At 41.8% G+C, this 19,778-nt stretch overlaps 2 protein-coding genes across 2 annotated transcripts in view; one reads left to right on the forward strand and one right to left on the reverse strand.

Moving 5' to 3' along the window:
* Nucleotides 1–19,778, reverse strand: part of rbm28 (RNA binding motif protein 28) — an 895,251-nt gene that overhangs the window by 432,565 nt on the left and 442,908 nt on the right. The gene's annotated exons all lie outside the window — the stretch shown is intronic.
* Nucleotides 1–19,778, forward strand: part of LOC308091787 (voltage-dependent calcium channel subunit alpha-2/delta-1) — a gene marked incomplete at both ends in the record, with an annotated part of 157,911 nt that overhangs the window by 45,444 nt on the left and 92,689 nt on the right. The window contains 3 exon segments of the mRNA XM_080437508.1: nt 12,596–12,655; nt 14,539–14,574; nt 17,145–17,274. Coding sequence (XP_080293634.1) covers nt 12,596–12,655; nt 14,539–14,574; nt 17,145–17,274 — 226 coding nt within the window.

Raw genomic sequence — 19,778 nt, forward strand, 5'->3', positions numbered from 1 at the left:
TGATAATGATTGTAATCTGCTTACATATGATATTAATGGTTGCCAATAGATATAGAATTTGTCAGAGGATCCTCGAATTGTGAATTTAATTTTTTCAAGCTTCAGAAAAGACATAACATCAATCAGCCATGATTTAGCCGAGGGAGGGGGCTCTGCTTTCCAGTGTAAGAGTATCCTCCTGCGGGCAATTAATGAAGCAAAAGCAATAACAGTAAGTTGTTTTCTAGTAAGAACTACATCCTCCTCAGGGATCCCAAAAATCGCTATTTGAGGGCACGGCAGAATGGTTGTCTCCAACACCTCAGACATAACATCAAAAAAGGTTTTCCAGAACGTAGACAATTTGGGGCAAGACCAGAACATGTGGGACAGGTTTCCCGGTGATTGTGAACATCTATCACAACTGTCCACTACGCTAGGATATATTTTAGATAACCTTGTTTTACTATAGTGAGTTCTGTGGAGAACTTTAAACTGGATAAGGCTAAGCCTCGCACAAGAGGAGGAGGAATTAACCCTCTCCGTTGCCCGCTCCCACCAATCATCTGAAAAGGTGATCCCCAGTTCGGCCTCCCAACCCATCTTGATCTTTTCCAAGCCCAGGTCTCCACGAGGGATAGCTTCATAAAGATATGAGACAACACCTTTAGCCAAACTTGTTGCAGGAAGGAAAGGAAACCTGAACGAGTGGGTAACTGAGGGAATATTGGAGAATGGGTTTTTACAAAATGGCGAACCTGAAAATATCTAAACCGGTCAGATGGTCGTAAGTTATAGATGTCACACAAGTCTCCAAATTCCGCAAAATGACCCTCTACGTACAAGTCTCGCACGCAGGTTAGACCCTCTCTACCCCATGCAGCAAACCTAGAGTCCAGTTTAGCAGGTAGAAAAAGATGATTATTACAGATGGGTGCTGACATGGAAAGTAAAGACCATCCAAAACTCTTCCTAATCTGACTCCAGATCTTAAGCGATGAGACAACAATCGGGTTAGCACTGTGTTTTGACGGCACAAAGGGGATAGTACTACACACTAGGGCTTCGAGGGAAGACGACACGCAAGAGCTGGCCTCAAGCCTACACCAGCAACTTTCAGGCTCACTAATCCAGAGAACGATTTTGTGAATGTTAGCAGCCCAATAGTAATACATAAAATTTGGAAGGCCCAATCCACCCTCAGCTCTGACTCTCTGCAATAAAGACAGTTTGATTCTCTGAGTTTTACTCTCCCAAATAAAAGAGGAAATAGTAGAATCTAATTTAGTGAAAAACGATTTAGGGAGAAATATGGGGAGGCATTGAAAAAGATACAAGTACCTAGGCAATATGTTCATTTTAATGGACTGCACTCTACCAGCCAGAGAAAGGGGCAGAGTGTTCCACCTCTGTAAGTCAGCTTTGACCTTAGTTGTTAGAGCAGTAAAGTTTTGTTCCCGAAGAGAGCCGAGAGATTGGGTAACATGTTTTATAAGACAATTAAAGAACGAAAACTCGTCCAAACTCGTCGTTGGCAGGGTGAGCCCTGGCAGAATTCGAAGCGTTAACGCATGGCAGTCAAAGAGTTAACAGCATTTCTCAGTAATATGGCAATGGATGAACTAAGGACCTGTGTCAGTGTCTCTAACAAAACAAGGGGGTCGACTGGAGAAGTGGTGACAAATATTTCACTCAAATAACGTTATAAACAGTGTTGGCCAAGTTACTTTAAAAAAGTAACAATAGTTAAAGTTATAGTTACTAGTTAAACTACTGCTCTCAAAAGGTAATTAGTTAGTTACTTTACTTAAAAATAATAATAATAAAATAAAAAAAACAGCCAACCTAAAAGTACTTTACAGTCTTCCTAGAAATGTACTCGGGTAAAAGTAAAATATTCGCCTTGGAAATATACTGGAGTAAAAGTAATATTTATCAAAACAATCTAATACTCAAGTAAAGTACAGATCCTCAGAATACGTACTTAAGTACAGTACTCAAGTACATTTACTCCGTTACTGTCCACCACTGCTGTTAACACAAATGACTTCCCTTACGTCAGTGATTCTCAACCTGTGGGCTGGAAACCACTGGTGGGCCATGAGGGTATTGCATGTGGGCTCCCAAATAATAGCCAAAACACTATTATTTTAATGCTAATAGACCCCTTAACAGACAACGTCACACTGGCTCCAAAAGTCACACTGGCTCCAAATGAAACCCATTCTATCAGGTCTCGCTAGGACGCGCCTCACTAGCCAACACACAAGAGGGGGTTGGGGTGTGCTGAAACCAGCGCACCCCGAAACAACAGGTTGAGAATTGATTGCATGAAACAATCACCTGTTCAGGTTCAGGTTCAGGTTCAGGTTTATTTGTCATATGTATAGCTACAGAGTATAAATACAATGACAATTATTTGCTCAGAGCATTCTCAGTCTTACATACACAGGACATAGACAAACATCTATAGTGCAAAGAAAGAAAATAATAGTGAAGTGACAATACAGTGCAAAACAGTTCAAGGTCAGCTGTTCAGCAGCCTGACTGCCTGGGGGAAGAAACTGTTACTGAGACGGGTGGTGCGAGATGTGATGCTCTGGTAGCGTTTTTTGGAAGGGAGTTGTTTGAACAGGGTATTTGCGGGATGGCTGGTGTCTTTAATGATGTTGTGGGCTTTTTTCATACAACGAGTGGTGTAGATGTTGTGGAGACTGGGTAGTTCTGTGCTGCCGATGATTTTAGCTGCTGTTTTAACGGTCCTCTGCAACCTGTTGCAGTCCTGAGCGGTCGTGTTAGCGTACCACACTGTGATACAGCCAGTTAAGACACTTTAAATTATACATCGATAAAAGTTCACTAGTCCTTTCGTACTTAAGCCAAATTTGTTAAGGCGCCTCAGAAAGTACAGTCGCTGCTGCGCCTTCTTGAGGATGTACTCGGTATTGAGTGACCATGTGAATGTGTCTGTGATGTGTATGCCCAGGAATTTAAAGTTATCAACTATGTCGACAGATGACCCTTTGATGGAAATGGGGGAGTGGATACCTTTGGACTTCCTAAAGTCTACAATGATTTCTTTGGTCTTATTGGTGTTAACTCATTCACTGCCAGGCTTATTTCAAGCTTGATGATCCCTGTGCCACAGGCAGGAAAAATGGAAAAATTTGATTTTTTTCTCCGTTTACATTTTAACATTGAAGTGGATGGAGCATTAACTTTTTGAAAATCGTTTTCTCCTAGTTCCTTTGAGATAAAAAAAAAAATATATATATATATATATATATATATATATATATATATATATTTTGAAAAAAATAAAAATAAATTAGGTGACGTCAAAAGACGTCATTGGCACTAATGGCACACTGAAAACGGCCGTCAAAAGACGTCATTGGCACTCAATGAGTTAAGTGAGAGGTTGTTGTTATCGCACCATAGAGTTCTATCTCCCTCCTATAGGCCTTCTCATCACCGTCGGTTATTAAACCGATCACTGTGGTATCATCCGCAAATTTAATTATGCTGTTATTCCCACATCTGGCGACACAATCAAACGTAAACAAACTGTACAACAGAGGACTGAGGCAGCAGCCTTGGGGCGCACCGGTGCATCCAGTCTCAATGTTGGCAAACAAATAATTGGTCTATATCACATTAATGCCGGAACACAATCAATTAATTGACTATTAACACATTCCACGCCAGAGTTTAATCTCATAATGTACTCACCAGTGCCAGCGTTTTATTGTTGTTTTTTTGTTTTATTCACCTCGCCACAGACAAAGTTAAATCCGTTAAATCTGCGCATTCAACTCTTTGTAAACACACAGCCGATCCTTGTGAGTCGACCACCGAAGACCGCATGAAAATCTGATCCGCCATCTTGTAGTTACAACGGTTTATGTTAAACAGCGATCAGAGACGAGAAAAACTACAACCGAGAAAATGGTGGATTGGTGTCATCTTTAGAATGGAAGTGGATGGGATCGGAAAAAACGGATCCCGGATAATTCCGTTTCCTGTGGTGCTACAATGAAATGTGTCGTATCGAACGAGGCCTACAATGCAATGTGAACTTTTTTTTTTTTTAAAGACCAGTTGGCGTAGATCTACGCGACTGGCACGTGGCGGCTTTAAATAGGTTCGCGTAGATATACGCGACTGGCACTCAATGTGTTAATTGTACAGTACTACTGCTAGCCTATATTTTGGTTGTAAACAAACAAACAAACAAAAAAGAGCACATAACACGCACGCACACACACACAAAATATACTATCTAATTTGCAGAGGAAGGGACTTTTTTCTAGTCACAATAATACAGTAAGCTGTGGGTTGCAATTATAGGTCTGAGCAGAGTGGAGCTGTCCACATCATTTAATTATTTGATTTACTTTTCGGGCAAGTAGAACATGACCTGTGGGCAAGTAGAACATGACCTGTACTCGCCCGACGGGCCAGTGCTTCTGAGACCTTTTAGTGTCAACCCCTGCAGTGGAAATGCAGTTTGATTTCAGGAAGGAGTCTGGCCTGATCGCCCATTCTGCAATATTGGCTGTGGGCTGGAGTTGGGCGGGAGTAATACCGTTGACTGACAACCCCTTCAGCCAATGATCGTTGTTCCCCTTCAGCCAATCAGCAGACCTCCAGACTAATGTGACGCAACGGGACTTTTGAGACGGCCATGCCCAAAATAGGTTGCCTTATTCGGATACATGCGTGTCACTGCCCGCCCCTGACGGTTCTCTGAATTTTTATTTTTAAATAGGCTCTGTCATGATTAATTGACCACATATATGAAGTTAAAAAGCTCAATTCTATCCAAACGATATTTTAAAAGTAAATTCCGTGCCTCAAAAAATAAGTTTGAGAGCGTTTTATAACCGCAAGTAAGAAGTGAAGGCACTCGCACAAACAACAATGGCTGCCGTTGGTCTTTTGTCGGCTGCACTCAGGCTGCACTCGGCTTCATTCGGGCTCACTCGAACTCGCCACCTGATTGGCCAACTGTCGCTGTCAATCACAGAGCGATGAGCGACGACGCTGATAGGCTCGTCCATTTGGTGCACGGGCTAGAAACACCCAGACAAGCCTTCAGGCCAGACTCACTCCTGAAATCAAATGGAAATGAGATTTCCGGAGGGATGGTTTACCAGGCTAGGTGAGCTCTGTCCATGGTTCTAAATCATCCTGCTCTCTTATCCATGGAACAAATCATTGTGTCCTGGTATGACATTAAAAACATGACATTTTTTTTTCAATCCTCATTTCAACATTGAATTTTGCAGTATGTTCAGTACAGTAGTAAATAATGTTATAGCATGTACAGTAGTAAATAATGTTATAGCATGTAAAGTAGTAAATAATGTTATATCACGTACAGTAGTAAATACAGGGTAGACTGTTTGCGCTGTAACATGGACAGTTGTGACCAATCATGAAGTCCACATTTCAATAACTAACTGCAGTCATAGAGAATAGACACATTAGAGATGCATGACAGATAAACTTGCATTTAATCATGCGTGTGTTATAAGTTACAACAAGAATGATGCATGATGGGAACTGTGTATAATGGTTGCTAATAATCATAACAGCAGTGTTGATTTCGTCGACTAAAACTATGACGAAAAATGTTCGTCGACTACCTTTTTTCACTGACGAAAACTAAATAAAAACTAAGCTATGATGACTAAAACTAAGACTAAATATACTGACAATTTCGCCAACAAATAAAAACTACACATAAATGTTAGTGAGGGACTAGTGGAGACGAGATCCATTAGAAGTCATTTTATGATTGGTTGTGCTTGGGTGTTGCGCCCTGAAAAAAGCAGATCTACAAGCTCACAACGCGTCGCGAGCTTGTAGATCGGCTATTTTCAGCATGCAACCAAGTGTAAAATCAGCCATTACGACGCCATCAAGGCACCGCCAAAATACATTTTAGTCGACTAAATCGATTGTATATTTAATCGACTAAAACTAGACAAAAACTAAAACATTTCAGATGACTAAAATATGACTAAAACTAAATGGAATTTTATTCAAAAGACTATGACTTAAACTAAATCAAAATTTGCTGTCAAAATCAACACTGCAGAACAGCTTTCCACATACCAACAAGACATATAGTCACATATAGCAACAGCGTGGCCTCCCTGTCCACTCTTGAACTATCGATAGCTAGTTGCTGTTTGTGAAGGAAGCCTCACAAATCACACTGCAGTGTCCCGTGGTGAAGCCAAGCTATGCGCTGCTGGTGTGAATGCATTAGTGTAGTGCCGGTCTGTGCCTTATTTGACCAAATTGAAATGCAGAGTACTAACAGGTAAACCCTGTTCTAGACCAGTGGTTCTCAAACTTTTCAGGTCGGGACCCCCCAAAATAATCATATTTGAACTGGGGATCCCCCATTTTGTTTGACTCCGTTCCACAGATAACGACGTTGCGAGGCGTTGTGAGCTTGTAGATCTGCTATTTTCATTTTTTTTGTCCCTTTCTTATATTATTTGACAAATTGGCCAATGTTTTATACTAGTTTATTGATTACTTTTGTTGTTGCTTTTTTTAGGTATTAAAAAGGGCCTAAAAGTCCTTAAATTGTCACTTCACTATCATCTGGGGACCCCCCAAAAAACATGTGGTCCCGACCCACAGGTTGAGAACCACTGTTGTAGACGGTATGGCCAAAGGCTGATAGCGTAGCTAGCTATAATGTCCTGTAGTTATTAGGACGTCAGAACATACTAGAGGAAATTATCTGGTAGACTTCTCTCATCCCGGCCCCTTCCATAATTATAGTTATAGTATGCTATGAACCGATTGATGACAGATGACCTAGTTAGTTGACAGAAGATAATATGAACCAACATACAGCTGTGAAAGGCTATTGGCTAGTTTTATTAAATGAGTACTACATTTTCAACCTTACAGTGTCTTCATATAACTGAGCCTTACTAATGCTGCACAATATCCATCTACTCACTCTGCGTCTCATTGGTGGGCTTTGGACTGTTCAGAAACCTGCCTACCAATGACATCATCGATGGGGATTCCAAGTCAATAGAACAGCCTTTGCCTTCCTGTAAAGTTAGCGTGCTGAAATAGAAGCCATTGTTAAAAAATGGTTGCTGGATGCTTTTTTTAAATCTTCGGTTGCCATTTCACCAAGAGCCAGAAGAGAAAACTCGATATTGTGTCTCTTTGCCCTCTTTTTTATCTGCCATTGACTGTCTGTTCACTTCCATTTCTCTTCTCGTGCTCTGATTTGCTCAGGCTGAACAGTTAAAACAGAGAGCTTACTCCTCGCCCACTCAGTCGGGTGAACGGCCACCAGTAATGGCCGAATGGCAGAAACTAAGGGCGACCACGTATAGACAGTCAAAGATGGCTCTTCTGCCAATGTCAGCTTGGTGTATCAGGGCCTTTAGAGGATACTAATGGTCTAGTCTCGCGTAGCCAGACAACTCTTCCACGATCTCTGAATGCTATATAGAGTCTGGAACTACACCTCCCGAAATCCGAGAGAGGAAGCTGGCACTTCCGTTCACGAAAATATATTTTAAAATATCTTTACATTTCATTTTTTTATTTCAGTTTCTGCTTAGCATCAAGCTATATATACTTAGACGATTTTGATTTATATTAGGATAAATTTGCGCGACTGTTAAGACGAGACGGAAGTGGGGAGGAGGCTTCACATCCGATTTATATTTTAATCATGATCAGAGCTTCCGAGTCCCAGACTGTATGACTGTATGAAAATTGTGGGAGGCAACAGTCTGGCCACGCGAGACTACTAATGGTCTAACATTGAACCCATGAAGATATATCAATTCAATTCAATTCAATTCAAAGGGCTTTATTGGCATGAGAAAACATACGTTTACATTGCCAAAGCAGAAAGCATAATACAACAATACAGCAATACAATCAAAACAAAAAATATGTACATTTGAAAGTCAGAATCTTCAATAGATCAATTTCTATGTACCAAGATCACTGGGTGCAGTTATAGTGCCGGAATATACCCAATGATTAGTCTTTAGGGTGGTTGTGTTCCGTTTGATATCCTTTTCCTATCACAGCAACTCACGAATCTTGCTGCTGTGTTTGCACATTGTTGTACTTCGCCCAGCAGATATGGGAGTTTTTTGTCATTGGTCATGTTTTCAAAATCTCCGTGTGTGGTTGTAATCTGTGGGAAGTATGTGTCTCTGATGTCTTGGTACAATGGACAGACGGTTAGGAAGTGTAGCTCGGTTTCCACTTCATTTTGTGTGCAGTGGGTGCATAGTCTGTCTTCTCTCGGGATACAGGTCTGCCTGTGACGACCTTTCTCGATCGCAAGACTGTGCTCACTGAGTCTGTACCTAGTTAAGATTTTTCTTTGTTTTGGGTCAGTCACGGTGCTCAGGTATTCTGCCACTGCGTATTCTCTGTTTAGGGCCAGATAGCATTCTAGTTTACTCTGCTTTTGTGTTGCTTCTTTCCAGTGTGTCAGGTAGTTTTCCTTTTGCTGTTTTATAATTTGGTTTAGTCCAATGGGTTTTCTATCTCGTGGCTCTGTTTGTGTTTGTGCCCGGAGTTCCAGGGCCAGCTGGCTGAGGGGGCATCTCTCTAGGGTTTCGCTGTGTGTGAGTGCCTTGTTATGGAGTGCATCTAGGTCGCTTTCTTTTAGGTGGTTGTAGAACTTAAGTGCTCTCTTTTTTATTTTGATAATTAGTGGGTATCGTCCTAATTCTGCCCTGCATGCATTATTTGGTGTTTTTCGCTGGGTACGGAGAATGGATTTGCAGAATTCTGTGTGTAGGGTCTCGGTTTGGTGTTTATCCCATTTTTCAGGGTCATGGTTTGCTAATGGTCCCCAGATCTCACAACCATAGAGGGAAATTGGTTCTATCACAGAGTCCAGTATTTTAAGCCAGGTTTTAATTGGGATGTCTATTTTGATGTTTCTTTTGATAGCATAGAATGCCCTTCTTGCCTTGTCTCTCAGGTCCTTTACAGCTTGGTTGTAGTTCCCTGTGCTGCTGATGTTTAGGCCAAGGTAGGTATAGTTTTTTGTTTGTTCTAGTGGGATTGTATTTAGGAAAAATTGATGGTTTTGGCGGCTGGATCTTTTTTGAAATATCATGATTTTAGTTTTAGTTAGGTTCACTGTCAGGGCCCATGTCTGGGAGAATTTGTGTAGGAGATCAAGTTGCTGCTGTAGTCCTTCCTTGGTTGGAGACAGCAGCAGCAGGTCATCTGCAAAAAGTAAGCATTTGATTTCTGTGTTTGCCAAGGGGATGCCTGGATATATCATATATATATATATGATATATATGTATATATCCATACATATTCTTAATCAATTCCCATATGATTGCTGGTTTGTGTGTGTGTGTGTGTGTGTGTGTGTGTGTGTGCGTGTGCGTGTGTGCGTGTGCGTGTATGCGTATGCGTGTGTCTGTCTGCGTGCATAACCAATCCGTGTGCTTTTCCATGTGCGACCCCGCAACGCTCTTTCCATACGTAATGCATCTGAAGCCCTAGGCGGGTTATGAAAGTTGGTCTGGATTTATGCCTGGCTGATTGAACCTGGTGACATTAGCAGGGCTTGTGAGACGTTACGTGACGTGACATTACACTGACATTAGGTGACATTCGACATTCCCTCAATGACGGAACCCCGCACACTTGACCTTTTCTGCGAACATGAACCGCTACCTTCTGCTCCTCCCTGTAGGTATCTATTATTACAGTCTTAAATCTTCTGTTGCCATTTCGCCTTATTAAATACTCCATCAAAGCAGTGTTTCCCCCGCTGTGTAGGAAGTTGTCAGATACTCCTATGAATTCAGGATTAGACAAAATGGCACTTGTTTTTTTGGCTAAATATAATAGGTTATAGGAGGGAGTGTGCTGATAGTGCTGTCTTGTCAAAACCACCAAAGTGCACAAAGAAATCATTGAAAGAAATATGTTCGTATTGGCACCCAATCTTATCGTGTCTAATATTGAATGGAGCGACTGTCCCTGGGGGGCTGGTTCAAGGGGTTTGATGTGGACAACAAAAGCTTCAGCTTCCTTTGGTGTCTCTCTCTCTCAATTATTCTTTTTGTTTTTTTGGAGGGGGGTTTAGTTATAATGATGATATATAATAATGATCTGTTTGATATTCTGGAATCCAGTGATGAATGAAGGCATTGTGATAATGCATAATAACTGTAAATGGTTAACGCTCTCTATAAAGCGATTCTTTGAATTGACTGAATGCAGAAATTATGACTTTGATGACGATGTAGTTGGTCTGACGTTGCTTTATGATTACGTCTTTGATTACGACTTTGTGTGTGTGTGTGTGTGTGTGTGTGTGTGTGTGTGTGTGTGTGTGTGTGTGTGTGTGTGTGTGTGTGTGTGTGTGTGTGTGTGTGTGTGTGTGTGTGTGTGTGTGTGTGTGTGTGTGTGTGTGTGTGTGTGTGTGTGTGTGGAGCACAGGCTATTTATAGAAGACTAATAGAGAAGACTGTTGATCTAACGTTATAGACAGCACATACACACATAATACCATAAACAGCATAACAAACCAAATTCTTATAATTACTGCTTCATCTCAGGCTAATTATGTTTCCAGAGAATACAAATGCATGGAATGTATCTTAGAAAACACGCACAAAAAGGAAAACAGTGGAATGTTTGTCTCCTTTTTATGTGAGAGACAATAACGACCTCAGACATCTTGTGCCGGTAGGAGACTGCAAATGACACAACCTCTGTCATGTCTGATCTAATACAGTACATCCCTGCTGTGGTGGGAAGGATCGGGGAGGCAGAGGTACACTAACCTTGCCGTGTGACAGAAGACACACAGGTGGGTTTCCTTTAAGATAGAGTCAGACCCGAGCTGCCTCAGCGGGGATCAACACAGATTTTTACCACACATTTACTGTCTAGCGATGGAACAAAGGTTCTCTCTGAGCAGGGTTGCCATCCGTCCCTTTGAGATATGGAATCGTCCCTTATTTGGAAACTAAAAGACAAGTCACTTATTGAGCTGATAATAAGGGACACACTTTGTTCTTTGTTTTTGGGAATCATCAATGACATATCAGTTCCAACAGCGCATACAGTATACATACGGCATGCTATAATACCGTTTGTTAGCCACTTAAAGCCTCTAGACTTAATAAACTGGACCTGAGTTGTCTCTGTACTTCAACCTCTTTTATCCATCTATTCTACACCAAATCTCTTTGCCAAAAATAACCCAAATAGCTGCTATGTTTGGCTAATGTCCCCCTTGTAGATAGCCTTGTTTTTTGTTTGTTTTTATTATTATGGTTACATTATTTTTTTTATTTCCTATTACCTGCTATTTTTCTGTGCTCTCTTTATCTTGTCCATTCAAACTCTGTTCTCCGCTCTCCTAGACTCTCATTATGTGCGGTCGGTGAAATCGTGAGCTGGACTTTTTTACAGGTTCACTCGGGTGTGGTTGCTAGGTTCACAAACCAACAGGGAGGTGAGGGGGAAACGATGCTCTCTCTCTCTCTCTCTCTCTCTTTCTCTCTCTCTCTCTCTGGGTGTAGGTGCTGTTCTTATGTGTGTGTGAGGGTCACTGAGATCTATAATTGTGTGAGGTTGAGAGAGCTGTGTTTCCATACACTAGCTTTTGACTGACAGCTTGTGAGACGCTTGTAATCCTCTCCCTCTTGACTTTATTCAGCGAGCTGCTGCTCTTTATACTGCTGCTCGACGCCTAGGTATTCTCTCTGAGTCCTTCCCTCTCCATCAATCCCTCCCATCTTCTCTCTCCTGTCCACTCTCTCTTCCTTTCAGTTTTCCTCTCCCTTATCTATTTCTTAATTCTACCTCTCTCTGACTCCGTCTACTCCACTGCATCTCAGAGGCAAATATTGTACTTTTACTCCACTACAATTATTTGAAAGCTTTAGTTACTTTGCAGATATAAATTATTACATTATAAAACATACATTAACCACTTTAGCCCTATTTTATATATAGGCTATTTGAAAATAGCCGATCTACAAGCTCACAACGCGTCGCATCGCGACGCGTTGTGAGCTTGTAGATCTGCTATTTTCAAACATTTTACTACTTTTACTTTTGGTAATTTAAGTACATTTTTATACCAATACTTTTGTACTTTTACTCAAGTACATTTTTAATTCCGGACTTTTACTTGTAACAGAGTACTTCTACATTGCAGTATTGATACTTTTACTTAAGTAAAACATTTGAGTACTTTCTCCACCACTGCATACACTGTAATCTTCATGCCTGTGGTACAACCTTTTCATTGTGACATAATGATGGCATTGAGCCTTTAAACGGACAGACAGTGTGCTATCAGTGTGAGGATGATCCTGTGGTTTGAATTCAGCGAGCGAGACAATAATCATCCCTTTGTCTCTGGGATGCTATACACCTGACACTTGTTTTGGTCTGTTCACTTTTTCAAAATCTTTTTCAGCTTATCCTCGTCTGCCCCAGGCTGTCTATAATTAGGCTTAGACTGCAGACGAGGTCTGTCGTGCGTGCGTTGTTGTTCCACTATAAACTCCCTGTCATGTTTCTCTCCCTCCCGCATACCCACCCCACCCAGAAACTGGCCACAGCTGCGGAAAACCTCCAGATGAAGCATCACTGGAAGGATGAGTTTGAGGTGATGCACAAACACACACGCACACGCACGCACACACACACACACACACACACACACACACACACACACACACACACACACATGCACACGCACACGCACATAGAAACACACACACACACACACACACACGCGCACACACACACACACACACACACACACACACACACACACACACACACACACACACACACACACCCTCAAACACCCTCATGCACACACACATACACACATACAGTACACACGCGCAAAGATCAAAGTTGCACAGATGCATGCATGAGCATTCAGACACAAAAACGCATGCGCACATGCATACTGAACAGTACACACACGCACGCACACAGACACACACACACACACACACACACACACACACACACACACACACACACACACACACACACACACACACACACACACACACACACACACACACACACACACACACACACACACACACATGCAGTTGTATCCATACGTGAACATGTGCAATGTCAGTGAGCAGTGACATACAGACACCATTTTCTTTTACATGCAATGCTCACATACGTACACATATACACAGTAGCCTATATACAGTACAGTGATATCTTGTGTGTGTGTGTGTCTGAATTTGCAGACACTGCATTCATTCACACCAACACACACAAACCCTGTATGCATACAATGCACGTGCAGCACATACAACACAGATGCCTGCATTTGACTAATCGCTAATCAAACACTGTGAAACACCAAGTTAAATTTGGTTGTGTCTGTAGGTTGTTAGCTGTGATTAAAGCTCAGTTAGTTAAGATCTCTGTTTTTCATTACATGTTATGGTCCATTAAACCACCCATCTGTAACAATTTTCCCCTTTAACACATTGACTGCCAGAGTTTATTCATAATGTACTCACCCCTGTGCCAGCAATTTGCGTGTTTTTTAATTTTTTTGTTTTGTAATTTTTCATTCAAATACATTCTCTGATTGTGTTGTCAAGCACCTACGATTGTTCCACCAGTAGAGAGCAGCACATCCAAACATTGATCACCTCGCTCGCCCCCTCCCAAACAGGCCCACGTCATATCCGGTCATTCAAAGGATGTGACGTTTTCGACAATTCCCGGCCCGCTGATCGGCCTGAAAACGATGTGATACACTACGACGATGACTGTTAGTCACCCGGACCAAAGAAAATAGAAGTTGAGCTGTCCGTTTGTCTTTTATACCGTGTGAAAAACCGTGTTTTTCCTTATTCTGGCCGAAAATCACCGGAGAAAAACAACGTGACCCGGAAAAGAATTTTTTTTTTACATCCGGCTCCGGGTGAGTGTGACTTAAGTGGAAAACGAAAGTGTTGATGAGAAATAAACACAGCCGTGCGATCACAGATTAAACAATGAAAATTCAAAACAACGCGTCAACGCGTTCTTTGGAATCCTGGCACTCAAGCGATGGATTTGAAAGAACGTATCGATGCGATCTTGGCACTGTATGTGTTAAGAGCAACAGACGGTCAGACAAAACGTCTGCTGCAGAAAGGGAATATTTGACGTCCGTCCACTATGACATGGCTTACATTAAACATGTTTAAAGAGAGCCCCGAACTGAGCTCATGCTTCCTTCAGTGCATGAGGAGTGAGCAGGCCGCTTCTTATCACCTGACAGGGGGGGGGGGGGTTTCCCCGGTAGGACGTAGTGCGTGGAAGGAACACGTTATTCCAACCAGTTCCTTTCCCCTCCATCAGGCGCCCTGGCTGACCAGGGGCGCCTACCCTAGTGTTGGATTTATATCTTGGAAATCGAAAGGACATGATTAGACCATCTTCTCTGTCTCTTTTACTGCACAATATTTAAATGCCATTTACTAATTGGTACTGTGTTTCCGTGTGCCTTGCTTACAGGACGGCGAACTTCCCTACTTCAACGCCAAGGACAATGTGAGTGTGTTCTCTCCTTCCGCCCATTTCCCTTCCACTTTGAGGCCTGGCAGCACAGAGGTCACTGGCTCGTAATGGGGTCTATACGTTGTGCCCCCGCCTCTCTTTATACCTCCCATTCACCACACTCTCCTCCCCATCTCCTTTATCCAGTGCTTCTCATGGTGGGGTGTCAGGGAGGTTTCAGGGGGTCCCAAGCAAAATGAGCTAATAAAGCATCAGAATCAGTTTAACCCATTAAGCTAACCTAAAATAAAAATCTAAATCCTGTTTTTTGAAAATAATGTAAAAAATATTTTTTCACGATTTTTCAAAAATAGCAGATCTACAAGCTCATAGCGTGGCACTCGGTGCCGCGCTATGAGCTTGTATATCTGCTATTTTTGAATAGCTAAAGAATTCTAAAATGACACAGATGCGTTCCAGGTCTCAATGGGTTTAACCACCCTATTACATACTTCGGCTATTTGAAAATAGCCGATCTACAAGCCACAAGAGTGAGCTTGTAGACAGGGTTGCATTGCTCATGGGATGGCCTTGCACGCCGTGCAGGAACCTATTTGACCAGGAGCACGCGCAGGCACACGCATAGATTTAAAACGACTTTAGATTCACACCTCAACAAAGTTTACAAAGGCTCCCGACTCTCACCAGGTAAATTAACATAGGAATGAGCCTAGATGCATATCAATTGTCCATTGTGTGACCTGTAGTGTCGGTGTTAAGCGACGTGCGCGTCACGTCATGAAAATACAGTGCAACCACGTTCCAATTCAGCATTGCAACACTGCTTGTAGATCTGTTATTTTCGAAATATTTTGAGAAATCGTGAAAACTGTTTGAAATAATTGGAATATATAGTTTTGGCATTCAATCTTTTCAGATGGGGTCGACGGCCATATATATATATATATATATATATATATATATATATATATATATATATATATATCAATTTGGGGGTCCTTGACATGAAAATGTGTGAGAACCACTGCCTCCAATTCACTGCATTCATGTCTCCGTACCTTTTTATTCTCACTGAACTCCCTCTCTCCCTCCTCTTCTAGTCTTATACCTCTCACTGGCTTTTCTTCCTCATTCAGCTTCTCCCCCCGCTCTCTGTCTCCCCCCCCCTCCCTCCCTCTCCTCTCCTCTCGCAGGTGAAGAGGTTTCTGCCGTGTTTCTCCTCTAATTGACAGATGAGATGTATGAGCTAGCTACACGGTTGCTTTATTAGGAAGCAAGCGTTTGCCTCTCTCTCTCTCTCTCTCTCTCTCTCTCTCTCTCTCTCTCTCTCTCTCGCTCTCACACTGTCTTTCCCTCCTCCCTCCCTTTTCTTCGCTTACTCTCCCTTTCTCCCGGTTCTCTATCTCTCTCTCTCTACTCCCCCCAATTTGCTTTCTCTTCTCCATACCTCATCCTGCCTCTCTCCATGAATTTTCCCAGGTTCGCAGTCCTTCTCATTGATGTACACTGTCTGGTGAATGTGCATTTTTTAACCCATTTAGACCGGGAAAGAATCTGTGTCATTTTTAGATTTATTTGGGCTATTCAAAAATAGCAGATATACAAGCTTTTTTTTTTTTTATCACATCCTGCTCAAACATTTTTGAAAATATTTTTTAACTCAAATCTTTGCTTCTGGGGATTCTACAAATCTCTTCTAAATCCTACCAGTTTTTAAAAAAAAACGTATGTTGCTAATCAGTGGTTCCCAAACTTCTTTCATGTCAAGGACCCTCAAAATTGTATGTATTTGGCCGCGGACACCCATCTCAAAATATGTTGTTCCAGGTACCACCATGAAGCACAGAAATGTTCACGATTTGTCATAAAATAGCAGATCTGCAAGCTATAGCCAATGACATCTCAAGTGACAGAGACACGTTCCCGTATTGAAGGGGTTAAGGTATAAATCTAACACCGGGGGGCACAGAACGATGGGAGTGCCTCCATCCATTTTGCATGGACGAAAACTACTTCATGATGTTATCGAGCGCAGATTTTGATGTTCCTGTCAGATTTTCTTAGAAAAACTCTGAGCGGGAGGAACAGAAATGTAAAACCGTGGCAGGCGTGCATCTCTGGTAAAGGTCATGCTTTTTAACCTGAGGCTGATTCTGCAAATGCCTTCTAAATCAGTAGTTCTCTAATGTTTTTGTGCCAAGGACCCCCAAAATAATATGTCAAATATGCATCTGAAAAGGTTTTGTGCCCCACCCCCAAAAGAGAAGATTTGTGTCAAAAAAAAAATCTAAATTACACACTACACAAGATAATTCTAAAATGTTCAAAAATAGCAGATGTACAAGCTCACAAGCTCGCTGTGAGCTTGTACATCTGCTATTTGTGATCTAAACCACTGTTCTAAATCCTAAGAGTTCTCTGAAAAACGTATGTTGCTATGTATGTAGCTAAAATCTAAAATGACACAGATGCTTCCCCGGTTCTAATGGCTGCCTCACTCATCATGCTTCGGCCAACAGAAAAGTAGTTTCTTTTTGCTTTTTGTGTTTTTACAGTTATAACATATGCCTCCTCTTTTTGTTTTTGTTTCCTTCCACTTCCAGCTGGATATAAATGACACGGAGGGGAGAAAGAACCGGATCCGGCCGGACTTTAAACTGGACCTTTTATTCAAGCGACCGGCCGATCACAACCAAACGGCCGTACACATCCCCACGGACATCTATGACGGCTGTGAGTGCACACACGCACACACACACACACACGCACACACGCACACGCACACGCACACGCACACACACAGTATGCACCCATCATGCATTCATGCTGCGTAGGGTACCTGCATTCACACCTTCACACACACAAGGACACATGCACACATAACGTGCACGCATGCTTGCTCACATAGACATGCAAGCCACAAAGCTGTGGCAGTAACCATGGATACAAGCTGACACACACACACACACACACACACACACACACAAGCCATTATAAGATGTTGTTTCGTGAACGCGTTCCCGGGCCAATTTGCCGCGGTCAAATCCTGGATAAAAAAGGAAAAAAAACAAGTGCTACTGTGTATAATAAGATTTGTCCCTGGACTGCATCAGTCCCTGAGCTCCACAGTGTGTCCTTGTTGCGGTGTGGATGGGCAGCAGTATTGCTCTCTAACTGAAATGGATTGATGTGAGCATTCAGCAGCCTTCGCTCTCAGACAACCTTCCACCCATAACCCAGGAAGAAAAACTGACATTTTAACCCTTTCAGACCGGGAACGCATCTGTGTGTCATTTTAAGATTTCTTTGGGCTATTAAAAAATTGCAGATCTACAAGCTCGAGTGCCACGCTACGAGCTTGTAGATCTGCATTTTTGTGAGGTTTGGAAATTTGTACAATTATCTTGGGCAGTGAAACCGCCCCTATAAGTGAGGTTTGGAAATGTGTACAATTATCCTGCGCTGTGATTGGCCAATCACAATCTATTCAGGACTGTGATTGGCCAGTGTCACATGACACATGTGCATAGCCCTATATAAGAAACCATAACTTTAAAAAAACAATAAAATTGTTTTTTTTAAAGTTATGGTTTCGTCCATCATAAAGAGTGTTTCAATAAATGTATTTATCTTTTGTACATGATTGGTTGACTCCATTCAGTATTGTGATTAGCTAGCAAGACACCGCCCACTTCACACAGGGTGTGATTTTTTTTTTGTAATTGTGAAAATTTGTGCAAATCTTTTGAATATATACATATTTTTAACTCAAATCTCAAACTAACTAAAAAAACTTATGTTGCTATAATATCAGTGGTTCTGAAAATGTTTCATGTCAAGGACCCCCAAAATGATATGTATTTGGCCGCGGACCCCCATCTCAAAATATTTTGTTCCAGGGACCCCCAGAAGCAAAGGTTTTGATTTAAAAAAATCGCTTAAAAAAATATATATATATATATATAATCAAAGATTTGCACACATTTTCACGATTTTTCTAAAATTGCAGATCTACAAGCTCGTAGCGCGGCACTCGGTGCCGCGCTATGAGCTTCTTTTTGAATAGCCAAAGAAATCTTAAAATGACACAGAATGCGTTCCCGGTCTTAGAGGGTTAAATTCCTCCAGATTGCACCCAAGGTTTGATGAACAATCTTTTGAAGTGAAATGCCAAACCTGTCTCTCTGTGAGTTTGGAGATTTTAGGAACGTGGCAAAAAAAAATAAAGTGGAAGAAAATGTGTTCATACAATATCAGATAAGTTAAAACTAGAGTACGTAGTATCAGCAAACATGTGCCATAAACATGACGTGGATATGTTCACAGACAAAATATATAGGCTACAGTATATCCAAATCAATAATGAATGTGCATTCACAAGTACACAGCCTCCTTCCAGTATGTAGAAATACATATATGTAGCAGATACTGTGAGATATGATTAAAAATACATACGTTATGTGTGGTTAAGTACAGCAGCTTGTTTCAATTGATCCTGGGTCTTGTCACTGTGTCTACAGCTTTTAAAGACGCTTTGCACACGTCATGTACTATAGCACACATTGCAGAAAAACATTTTCAGGTCTGTTTGAGTAGATGTTCCCCTGTCATAAAACAACATTGTTTCTGATGGTTTCATCACCCTTTGCTGATATTTACCTGCCCTGGTTTAGTATAATTTGATTTCCTTCCGTTGAGGCTTTGGCCAACCGATGGTATTCGTTTTTTTGGTTAGCCTAACCAAAAAACCTTAGGGGGGTGTGTGTGTGGGGGGGGGGGGGGGGGGTGTGTGTGTGTGTGTGTGTGTGTGTGTGTGTGTGTGTGTGTGTGTGTGTGTGTGTGTGTGTGTGTGTGTGTGTGTGTGTGTGTGTGTGTGTGTGTGTGTGTGTGTGTGTGTGTGTGTGTGTGTGTGTGTGTGTGTGTGTGTGTGTGTGTGTGCGCGCGCACACGTAAAATAGCAGATCTACGAGGCTATTTTCGAATTCTGTGTTAAAGATTCTTTTTAAATAATGTCAAAACATTTGGTTACAATTAAACGCATTTTGTTAAAAAATGGGGGGGGGGGTCCCTACATCTCCTCTTTAGTAAACAGAACATACATTTTCAGGTGGGGTACAAATTTCATCCAATCAGACGAGACAGCGCCACAAAGACAATGAAGTGGTTAATTACAGTATTATGTCATTAGCCTGTGGTGCAGGTGTGTTGCGTCAGCAGTCAGTAGGATGGAAGGTAAC

This window comes from Gymnoscopelus braueri (assembly GCF_963280865.1).
Source record: "Gymnoscopelus braueri genome assembly, chromosome: 9".
Classification (NCBI taxonomy): Eukaryota; Metazoa; Chordata; class Actinopteri; order Myctophiformes; family Myctophidae; genus Gymnoscopelus; species Gymnoscopelus braueri.